The 12,454-nt window shown below is 44.1% G+C and overlaps 1 protein-coding gene across 1 annotated transcript in view; it reads left to right on the forward strand.

Annotated features, from left to right (window-relative positions):
• Positions 1-12,454, forward strand: part of CUNH8orf34 (chromosome unknown C8orf34 homolog) — a 377,615-nt gene that overhangs the window by 158,401 nt on the left and 206,760 nt on the right. Inside the window, exon 7 of the mRNA XM_089654283.1 lies at positions 2,401-2,567. Coding sequence (XP_089510409.1) covers positions 2,401-2,567 — 167 coding nt within the window. The remainder of the gene's footprint in view (positions 1-2,400; positions 2,568-12,454) is intronic.

The raw sequence follows: 12,454 nt of genomic DNA on the forward strand, positions 1-12,454 counted from the left end.
ACCGGCCAAGCCACTAATACAGGTGGTTGTTCTAAAATGTTTTTTGGAACATATTTATTGCCCTAGTGTCTGGACATTCAAGTGTTTTTCCACTTTTACAGACAAACTGCTGGGTATTCTGATCATGTGACTGCGGTGATTGGCTGCCGCAGTGGTCACATAATCGGAAGCTCCTGGTTGCAAGTATGCAGCGGGAACTTTCTGTGACATTTTAGTTACTGTGCTGGGAACATGCAGTGAGCGCACTTTCAGCAAAGAAAACCTTTCCCCCGTATGTATATTTGTGGTTGTTTAGCATCAAAGCCCCCCTACGCAGAGGTCCAATATATGTGTATGGCTGGTACAATCCAATTAAAAATATATCTTTATAAAATTGCTGCTTTCCTTTTCACTTGCTTTTTGCTTGCGTAAGATTGCTCCTGGCTTTCTCCTCCTATGTAATGTTGAAGCGGAGCTCCAGTCAAAGATAAAAAAAAAAATGTCAATATCTACAAAAACTGTAGCTGCTGACTTTTAAACAAACATCCACTCACCTGTCCCTCGATCCCACGGTGTCCCCACCACAGCCGGTTTCACCAGCCGTCCTTCCTCTCTGGTGCCGATATCCTAAGTGTGAGCACCCGGCTGTGACAGCTTGCGGCTTCACAGCCTGGTGCACAAGTAGTGCTGCGCCTTGTGAATGGTCCCGTAGTCTTCACATGTCCCAGAAGACTATGGGAGAGGGAAGACAACTTCTGCTTCCAATCGCCTAAATCAGTGGTCGGCAAGCCGCGGCTCGCGAGCCACATGCGGCTCTTTACACGCTTTAATGCGGCTCTTGTGTGCCGGGCGCCCGCTCCCCTCCCTCCTCTCGGGCGGCAGGGACTCTGCAGCGTGATCCAAAAAAAAACAGCCAGGGCAGCGCCCTCAAATGCAATGATTGGCCAGTCTCGCTGCCACTCACATCCTGATAGCCAGTGATTGGCTGTCAGGATGTGTGTAGGCGGGGCAGCGTGACGAACGTGAGAGGAGCTAGGCTCCTCTCACAGTCCACCCTGAAGACCGGAACGGCGCGGGAACACGGCGAGAGGAACGCGCGGAGCAAAGGTAAGTGAATTGACACAGGGGGGACTTGGCTTACTACTTACTTACTACTACTATATGAGGGATGAATTAATATGGGGGATGAATTACTATAGGGGGGATGAATTACTATATGGGGGATGAATTACTATAGGGGGGATGAATTACTATATGGGGGATGAATTACTATATGGGGGATGAATTACTATATGGGGGATGAATTACTATATGGGGGATGGATTACTATATGGGGGATGAATTACTATGGGGGATGAATTACTATAGGGGGGATGAATTACTATATGGGGGATGAATTACTATAGGGGGGATGAATTACTATGGGGGATGAATTACTATATGGGGGATGAATTACTATATGGGGGATGAATTACTATGGGGGATGAATTACTATGGGGGATGAATTACTATGGGGGATGAATTACTATATGGGGGATGAATTACTATATGGGGGATGAATTACTATGGGGGATGAATTACTATATGGGGGATGAATTACTATAGGGGGATGAATTACTATGGGGGATGAATTACTATATGGGGGATGAATTACTATATGGGGGATGAATTACGATATGGGGGATGAATTACGATATGGGGGATGAATTACTATGGGGGATGAATTACTATGGGGGATGAATTACTATATGGGGGATGAATTACTATATGGGGGATGAATTACTATATGGGGGATTAATTACTATATGGGGGATGAATTACTATGGGGGATGAATTACTATATGGGGGATGAATTACTATAAAAACTTATTGAAACTAAAAACAGTGTACCATCCTATGTATTTTCAGTTTTAAAAATGTGGCTCTCAAAATAAATTTCAATCGTGGTTTTGGCGAGATTTGGCTCAGTTGAAAAAAAAGGTTGCCCACCACTGCTTTAGGCCATATGGGTAGGTGATGGGTAGGTGCAGGGGCGGACTGACAACTCATGGGGCCCCCGGGCAATAGGGGATTATGGGGCCCCCGTGTCCTCGCCCACACCCAGGAAAGCCTATGAAAAAGCCAATGAAAGGTACCAGGGGCATCTCATGGGGCCCCTTACTGACCCTGGGCCCTCAGGCAGTGCCCGAGTGGCTAAATGGTCAGTCCGCCCCTTGGTAGGTGTGATATCTACAAATCTTTGGCCATCTTATGGACATTCCTTTGCAAATCTTTTGTCAGTAGGACAAATACTATATACTGTAATACTATATGCATCTCACGTGAAGCTAAAGTTACCATTAGAAAAGTTTACTCCTATGATCAATAATGTAAAAAATGGAAAACGCCATGTTTTCAATGTTTTTTATTTTATCTCTCCAGCTTAAAGATGGAGCCAAAAAACAAAGGACTGAAACAACAGCAGCAGCACCATAAGAAGCTCCTGGCGGCCATGTTGTCCCAAGACTCCTTTGACTCTATACATAGCACCCCGGCGTCTGTCACAGAGGAAGATATTGATAATGAGGATGATGCAATGGAACTGCTAGGTAATTTATTAGGTCACTTATTTATTTATATTGTGCCTAGATAGAGAAGGGATTAATTGTCATGTTCAGCATGTGAAGTCCACGTAGGGTCAGGGGATGTAGTCTAATCCCTTCTCTGATTTTTCTGGGTATTTATTTCCCTTTGCTGTCAGCTGGGTGCTACAAGTTGAATTCTAATTGCTGTAACCTGGCTTCATGTTTCCACGCTGCTTATCTCTATAGTTTTTTAATGCAGGTCTTCAAATATGTTTCTCTTCTGTAATGGAATGGTTATTATAGCTAGTGGTCTAGAGGTCATTTTGTTTGGTAAGGGCGAGAAGGTTGCTATATAAAGCCTGGAACTAATGGGAAATCTGGATTGACTTTCATTTCCTGACCTGCAGTGCAAAAATGAGCAACACCTACACCTTTCCTAGTCATGGTTTTCTTAAATTGTCCCAATTCTTCACAGGAGAGTTAGAGAAAAAAAAACACATTTCTGTGACTAATAAAGGAGTGTCCCAGATTTTTTTAACATTTAGTCCAATGAAAATGCTGTTTCTGCTTTGGGTGGTAGGAGTGTTGAAACATCTAGCATCAAGTTCTCTGCAACCAAATTCCTGATCCCACCCATCAGCCACAACTATTGTGGAAATGTAGGATCTGAGGGAGATATACTCCTCGCTTCTCACAAAACACAGTGTGCACTTGAATATATCAATATTATTATTAATAATAATAATCACTGTAATCATAATATTCTGTAATGCAGTACGGTTCGAGTAGTAGGAAATGCTTTCTACTATCTTTACTTTCAATGGCTGCTATAATTTTTTTTTTTTTTTTTTTTTTTTTAGTCTTTGAATTTTGAGCTAGACTAAAGTCTTGCCAAAATTAATATTTCAATATTTGAGCTTTGCAATACATTAGAACAGATGGTAGGGAACGTTGCCTAACTGAAAACTGTGGCAATACTGCCCTCATGTGGAGAAGGACTATATTGCAATTTACAAAGTTTCACTCTACTTAGTAGGGATATGCAGGCCTGGTTCACACCTTTCCATTTTTATTACTTTTTGAAGAAACACATTACAGTCCATTTAACATGGCTTCCTATGGAACACATTCTCATAGATTCATTTTTCAGCTGCTGCATTTTTGGAAAGGGTCAGGGACTTTTTCAAACGAAAAACAGTGTGTTTTTAGTTCAATAGACTTCAATGGGGATGCTGCAGGAAAAGCATGTAGTGTGTTAGTCATGAAAAAGCCTAAAAAAATGCATGTGCATGTGCTTGCTGACCCACCATCCCAGAGCATCAAACAGAGTGCAATGCAGAGGGACTACTTTTAAAGTTAGAGCTGTAGTAGGAAGTAAGAGCTGCATAAGTCGATGCCTCCTCTATAGTGCTGGCTCCTCTGCCCTGTCATGGTTGGTGGGTGTAGCACCTGCCAGGCATGACCCATTCAAGTGAATGAAGCCGCTCTGCAAGTGCCCTGAAACCCTGTGCAGTACAGCAAACAAGAGGTTAAACAGGCAGTGGTGTGTTGCTTTCTCATCACCAACTTACAAAGCTATCCACAACTCTGCCCCCAGCTACATCGTCAACCTGGTCTCAAAATATCAACCAAACCGCTCTCTTCGATCCTCCCAAGACCTTCTGCTCTCTAGTCCCTGTGTTACCTCCTCCCTTGCTCGCCTCCAGGACTTCTCCCTAGCTTCTCCCATCCTATGGAATTCTCTACCCCAATCTGTCCGGCTGTCTCCTAATCTATCCACCTTTAGACGATCCCTGAAAACCTTTCTCTTTAAAGAAGCCTATCCTGCTCCTACCTAGTAAACTGCCATTTATTTCCTCCATTAGCTCATCCCCCCCCACACTATTACCTTTTGTATCACTCAACTCTTCTTCCTAGATTGTAAGCTCTAACGAGCAGGGCCCTCTGTTTCCTCTTGTACCAAATTGTATTGTAACTGTAATGTCTACCTTCATTTTGTAAAACGCTGCACAAACTATTGGCGCTATATAAATCTTGTATAATAATAATAATCACCTGCTTTAACCCCTTGGACCCTGCCGAAGCATGCAGTTACGGGGCACTTGCAGAGTGGCCCCTTTTACTTGAATGGGTCTCGATTGACAAGCAGTAGCACCCACTATAAGCAACAGGGGGAGTAATTCCTGCTGCAGCATGTGTACACCTTTGGCTGCTGGCTCACAGCTAAAGGGGGTAAGGATTGAGGGAGGTAAAACCGTGACTCAACCTCATGGTTTTACCACACCCCAACTTTACATGTGAACAAACCCAAAGGGTGCTCCCCCCAGATGCAACTAAGAGCTCATTCACAAGTGCAGCAGGCACAGCTGCTCTCCTGAAAAGCGAACCAAGTGTGTTTGACAGGTTGTGAGGAGGCGATATGTTGCTTCCTTACCACATGATTTAAACCCATGATTGCTGTGTAATGCACGTGATTATGACACAGTAGTACGACAATTAGAGGTTGAAATCAGGTGTGCGGAAATGACACTGGCCGACACTGTGTCAGGTGATCTTTGACTTCTCCCATATTGTTCAGGTAGATCTCCACCTTTTTAAGGTTGCCTACCCCTGCCTTAAAGAGACCCAGTTATAAAGTTAAAAAAGCAGGTTAAAGCACAGAAGGTGTTACGTATATGTTTACGTGCAGAGTTTTTCCTTTCAACAAAAAAATATTTTTTGTTATTATTTTGTTATTGCATTTGGTCACTTGCAATGTGTCTTAGAACTTGGTAGAAAATGTGACTACTCCAGGAGAATCAATCCCCTAGTAAAGCTCACTCCCTTCCTGAACATCATAGCCCTCTTCTCTTCCAGGAGTGTATTATTACTCTTTGCTGGTTCAGGATCTCCACCCTTCTCTTCACCTCCCTGCATATGCTTCTATATAGCTGCTGGGAAAGAAGTGAAGGGGAATTCTATAGAGTGTCACTTGAGTGACCGTTTTCAGTCTCCTGGTGTTTCTGATATTACATACGAGATGGTGGCAAAAATAAATAATAACCTAGTGGCTATTAAACACCACCAAAAGAAAGCTCTATCTGCCTTAAAAATTATATAAAATTAATTTGGGTACACTATTGCATGAGCAAGTAATTGTTAGTCAAACTATCACAGCACTGAAAACTGAAAAATGTCTGGAAAGGAAGAAGAGATAATATGCTGGTATTGAGGTTGTTCAGTAAACACCCAGTGAGGCTGAGCAGAGCTACTGGACTTGTATTAGCCACTTGCCTACTGGGCACTTTTACCCCCTTCCTGCCCAGGCCAAATTTCAGCTTTCAGTGCTGTCATATTTTGAATAATTGCGAGGTCATGCAACACTGTACCCAAACAAAATTTTTATCATTTTTTTTGGGACAGATAGAGCTTTCTTTTGGTGGTATTTAATCACCACTGGGTTTTTTATTTTTTGCTAATGAAAATTTTGAAAAAAAAAAGTTTTTTCTTAGTTTCTGTTACACTATTTTCTAAATAAGTAATTTGTATCCTTCACTGATGTGCGCTAATGAGGGTGCGCTGATGGGCACTGATGAGGCACTGATAGGTGGCACTGATGGGCATTGGCAGGCATCACTGGTGGGCACTGAAAGGCAGCACTCATATATGGCACTGATAGGCGGCACTGATAAGCAGCACTGATAGGCGATGCTGATGGGCACTGTTAGGCGGCACTGAAACTGATAGGTGGCACTGATAGGCAGCACTGATGGGCATCACTTATTGCCACTGATAGGCAGCACTGACTGGCACTGAAAGTCAGCTCTGATGGGCACTGATATGTGGCATTGATGGGCACTGATATGTGGCATTGATGAGCACTGATGAGCATTGGTATGTGGCATTGATGGGCACTGACAGGTGGTAATTATGGTCACTGAAAGGCAGCATTGATGGGGCTACACTGATGATCACTGTAGATGTCCCCTCTGAGGAATGCCGCTTACCGGCTCTCCTCTCCTCACGAGCTGTCAGCTTGAGGAGAGGACTGCCGATAACCAGCTTTTCCTATTTACATGTGATCAGCTGTGATTGGACACAGCTGATCACATGATAGAGCCTATGTCATGCTGAAGAGGAAATGCCCTTGAAATGGGTGTTCCAACAAGACAACAACCCCAAACGCACCAGTAAACGTGCAACATCTTGGTTCCAGACCAACAAGATTGACGTTATGGAGTGGCCAGCCCAATCCCCGGATCTTAATCCAATAGAAAACTTGTGGGGTGACATCAAAAATGCAGTTTCTGAGGCAAAACCAAGAAATAGAGAAGAACTGTGGAATGTAGTCCAATCATCCTGGGCTGGAATACCTGTTCACAGGTGCCAGAAGTTGGTTGACTCCATGCAACACAGATGTACAGCAGTTCTCAGAAACAGTGCTTATACAACTAAATATTAATTAAGTGATTCAAAGGAAAGCAAAATCTTCAAACATTTTTCAGTTTATATAGTGAATGGATGAGTTTGTAAAGAAGAATACAAACACTGCTATTTACAGAAAGTGTAACCATATGCGCTTCGTCTGACATAGTTACTTCCGACAACGTCACTTCTGGTGTGTGGTATTAATTATGGGGCTAGGGATTTACATTATAGTGACAGTGATTTTTTTTATGTCTCTGGTAGTCCTTTCCAGCAAGTAGCATGAACATGGCAAACTACATCGAAATCTGAATGTTTCATAAAGTGCATGGCACACCTGACTATCGTTAATTACAGCCTTCACTGCTATGTTAATATTGGGGAAGGTTTGGTGCTGCTATGAAGATTTCCAGTCATACAACACTTTGTCACTCTGCAACTTCAGAGTCTGCACAAGGGATGAGCAGAAGAATCATCATGCTGAAATTAAAAAACAGACACCCCTTTTACTAACCAAGTAAGCTAAGCCTATGGTTAAAGTGTAAAATCAGTCTATATACGCAGTAAAGCATGCTTGTTATACTCGCTGTGGGACCTAAGGGGTTAATCCAATGCATTGTGTAAAAAGGCGGTTTGATCCTGTCTTCTCTGATCCTCCCCTTCTTCTACTGTCCCCAATCCATCTCCTGATAGTACAGACCTCTAGGAGTCACTCTGCACATGCTCAGTTTAATGTGTATTGCAAGAGTTTTATTTTCTTTGGGAGAGTGCATGTGATCATCAGAACAAGGCCAATCAGTGCTGTCCATACTGAGTGTCAGGTGTTATGCAGCCACATAGGACAGGCAGAACAGAATGAAATGCCTCCTACAAGCTTTAACCACATGCCGCCCAGCCACTGTAGAAATACGGCGGCAAGGCGGCACGGCTGGGCAAAACCACGTTTTAAAACGTGTTTTTTCGAAACAGGTAGGGGGCACACGCAAGGCGCGCCGCCGCCCTACCTGTCCCGCCGATCACGGCCGCAGATGTCAGTCGCCGGGTCACAGACGGTCGTTACCAGCTATGTCCCGGCGATTAGCGGCAATCAGTGACAGAGAGCACAGCTGCAGTAGCTGTGCTTTCTGTCAGTTCCCTGACAGCTCCTGACACGCTGATCAGGACAGAAGAGTTTATCTGTCCAGATCAGTGTGTCTCCATGCAGTACACACCCCCGCCCCCTAGTAAAACACTCCCCTCACACAGTTAACCCTTTCACTGAATAATAAAGTTAACCCCTTCCTCCCCAGTGCCATTAGTACAGTGTCAGTGTTTTTTTTTTTTTTGCACTGATCACTGTATTGGTGTCACTGGGGATGTCAGTGACCCCAAGTCAGTTCCCCCCACAGTGTCAGAATGTCCGCCGCAGTCCCGCCATAAGTCGCTGATCGCCGCCATAAGTCACTGATCGCCGCCATAAGTCGCTGATCGCCGCCAATATTAGTATAAAAAAAAATTAAAAATCCCAGTATCTTTCCCGCCATTTGTAAACGCTATAACTTTCACGTAAACCAATTAATTTAAATGTATTGGAGTTTTTTGTAGCAAAGACATGTCGCAGAATGCATTTTGGCAGAAATTTATGACTAAATTTGATTTTTTTTTTTTTTTTAACTGGACATGTTTTATAGCAAAAAGTCCAAAAAGTTTTTTTTTCCTCAAAATTGTCAGCCTTCTTTTTTTTTTATAGCGCAAAAAATAAAAAACGCACAGGCGATCAAATACCACCGAAAGACAGATCAATTTGTGGGAAAAAAAAGGATGTAAATTTATGTACCGTATTGCATGACCGCGCAATTGTCTGTTAAACTAGCACAGCGCTGTATAGCAAAAAAATGGCGTAAATTGCAGTATCTATACCATAGTTTGTAGACGCTATAACTTTCACACAAAGCAATCAATATACACTTCTTGGGATTTTTTTTACCAAAAACATGTAGCAGAATACATTTTGGCCTAAATTTATAACTAACTTTGAGTTTACTATATATTTTTTTATAGCTGAAAGTAAAAAATATTGTTTTTCTTCAAAATTTTTGGTCTTTTTTTGTTTATAGCGCGAAAAGTGCACAGGTGATCAAATACCACTGAAAGAAAGCTCTATTTGTGTGAAAAAAAAGGACGTAAATTTTGTTTGGAAGCAGCATTGCATGACCGCGCAATTATCAGTTGAATTAGTGCAGCGCCGAGTAGCAAAAAGATGCCTGGTCATTAACCACTTCCAGACCGGACACTTTTACCCCCTTCCTGACCAGGCTAATTTTCAGCTTTCAGTGCTCTCACATTGTGAATGCCAGTTACTCAGGCATACGACACTGTATCCAAATGAAATTTTTATCATTTTTTTCACACAAATAGAGCTTTCATTTGGTGGTATTTAATCACCACTGGGGGTTTTATTATTTTTCTAGAAAAGTGGAAAAAGACTGAAAATTTTGAAAATAAACATGTTTTTCTTTGTTTTTGTTACTAGATTTTGCAAATAAATATACTTTCTTCATTAATTTAGGCCAAAATCCATTGTGCTACCTTTGTTTGGTAGAAATAACCCAAATCAGTTTGTATTATTTAGTCTGTATTAAAGTTATAGAGTCCACAGACCACGGTATATATATTTGATATATTTGAAAATTTATCAATCCTGATGTACTGGCTACCTATATAGTTTCTCAGGGCCCTAAAATGCCAGGACAATACAAATACCCCCCAAATGACCCCTTTTTGGAAAGTAGACAGTCTGAGGTATTTAATGAAAGGCAAGGAGAGTTTTTTGAAGTTGTAATTTTTTGCAAATTTTTTAAGGGGAAATGATGAAAGTAAATAATTTTAATTTTTTTTTCACAAAGTTGTCATTTTAACAAGTTCTTTCTCTCACACGGCATAGGCATACTTGCAGTTACACCCCAAAACACATTCTGCTACTCTTCCTGAGTATGGTGATACCAAATGTGTGAAACTTTTTCACAGCCTAGCCACATAGAAGGGCCCCACATCCAATAAGCACCCTTAGGCGTTCTAGGGGCAAAAATTACACATCTAATTTCTTGACTGTCTATCACAGTTTTGGAGGTCCTGGAGCATCAGGACAAAGGAATTACCCACAAAATGACCCCATTTTGGAAAGAAAACACCCCAAGGTATGTTTTAAGAGTCATGTGGAGTCTTCTGAAGACTGCATTTTTTGCCAAACGTTTTTGGAAAATGTGAAAAGAAGATGAAAATGTTTTTTTTTTTACGCAAAGTTGTCAATCTATGAGATATTTCTATTATACAACATAGGCATACTTAAAATTACACCCCAAAACACATTCTATAACTCTTCCTGAATATGGCGATACCAAATGTGTGATCAGAGATACCGTGAGCTGGCAGGCAATGTTTTGTGAGTGTGTGTGTAAACTGTGTGCAAAGACTAAAAAGTACTCACAGTTTGCTGTAATGGCTCTCAGGTGATCAGGACTGGTATGGTGGTGATCAGGACCCGTGGGTTTGGCAGCGATCAGGATCCAATGATGTGGCGGCGATCAGAACCCGCTGGTATGGCGGGGATCAGGACCCACTAGTTTGGTGGTGATCAGGATCTGCTGGGGTGGTGATCAGGACCTGCTGGTATGGCTGTGATCAGGATCTGCTAGTGTGGCAGCGATCAGGACCCGCTAGTATAGCTGTGATTGGGACCTGCAGGTGTGGCGGTGATCAAGACTTGGTGGTATGATGATCAGGACCTGGTAGTGTGGAGGTGATCAAGACCTGCTGGTGTGGAGATCAGGGACACTGGGACTCTATGCAGTGATCAGGGACACAGCTGGGCCGCTGTGTGGCGATCAGGGACACTGACGATCAGGGACACTGACAATCAGGGACACTGACGATCAGGGACACTGACGATCAGGGACACTGACGATCAAGGACACTGACAATCAAGGACACTTGTGATCAGGGACGCTTGTGATCAGGGACGCTTGTGATCAGAGACACTGACGATCAGGAACGCTTGTGATCAGGGACGCTTGTGATCAGGGACACTGACGATCAGGGACACTTGTGATCAGGGACACTTGTGATCAGAGACACTTGTGATCAGGGACACTTGTGATCAGGGACACTTGTGATCAGAGACACTGACGATCAGGGACACTTGTGATCAGGGACACTTGTGATCAGAGACACTGACAATCAGGGACACTTGTGATCAGGGACACTGGCGATCAGGGACACTGGCGATCAGAGACACTGGCGATCAGAGACACTGGCGATCAGGGACACTGGCGATCAGGGACACGGACGATCAGGGACACGGACGATCAGGGACACGGACGATCAGGGACACGGACGATCAGGGACACGGACGATCAGGGACACGGACGATCAGGGACACTGGCGATCAGGGACACTGGCGATCAGGGACACTGGCGATCAGGGACACTGGCGATCAGGGACACTTGTGATCAGGGACACTGGCGATGAGAGACACTGACGATGAGGGACACTTGTGATCAGGGACACTTGTGATCAGGGACACTTGTGATCAGGGACACGGGCGATCAGGGACACTGGCGATCAGGGACACTGGCGATCAGGGACACTGACAATCAGGGACACTGGCGATCAGGGACACTTGTGGTCAGGGACAGTCAAGGACACTTGTGATCAGGGACAGACAATCAGGGACACTTGTGGTCAGGGACAGACAGTCAGGGACACTTGTGGTCAGGGACAGTCAGGGACACTTGTGATCAGGGACAGACAGTCAGGGACACGTGATCAGGGACACTGTGATCAGGGACAATTAAGGACACTTGCGATCAGGCTTGCTCTTGCTCAGGCTATCCGGCTCCTTCTCTCACAGATAGAACTCCGTGTGAGGAGAAGGAGCCGGAAGCCGCACCATGCGGCTTCTGTTTACATTTAGACTGTGTCCTTATTGGACACAGTTGGTCACATGGTACAGGACGATTTCATTGGTCCTGTACCATGTTACCTGATCCCCTGTATCTGAGGGACCCGGCGATCTCTGGGCACGCGCGTGCGCGGTCAAGGGGGCGGAAGCCGCACCATGCGGCTTCTATTTACATTAAGACTGTGTCCTTATTGGACACAGTCGGTCACATGGTACAGGACGGTCCTGTACCACGTCAGGTGATCGCCGGTATCCGAGGGACACGGCGATCACCGGGCTCGCGGGTGCGCGCTCTAGGAGCCACGCACGAGCCTCGGATGCGGGCGGCCGTTTATAAACGGCCACCCGACCCTGCACTGCCACCGTCCGGCCGTTTATATACAACGGCCGGTCTGGAAGTGGTTAAGGGGGGTAAATCCTCAGGAGGGTGAGTGGTTAACCAGTGCTCAGCTGGAGAAAAGGTATTTAGCAGTTTATACGTACTAAAATAATTGCATTTTCATGTTGTGTGTACTGTGGAAGACCGGATATAGTGAATGCAGGGTCCTGGGTTTAGTAACACGTGATT

This window comes from Staurois parvus, unplaced genomic scaffold, assembly GCF_062004578.1.
Source record: "Staurois parvus isolate SC_StPar_1 unplaced genomic scaffold, SC_StPar_1.0 ptg000748l, whole genome shotgun sequence".
NCBI lineage: Eukaryota > Metazoa > Chordata > Amphibia > Anura > Ranidae > Staurois > Staurois parvus.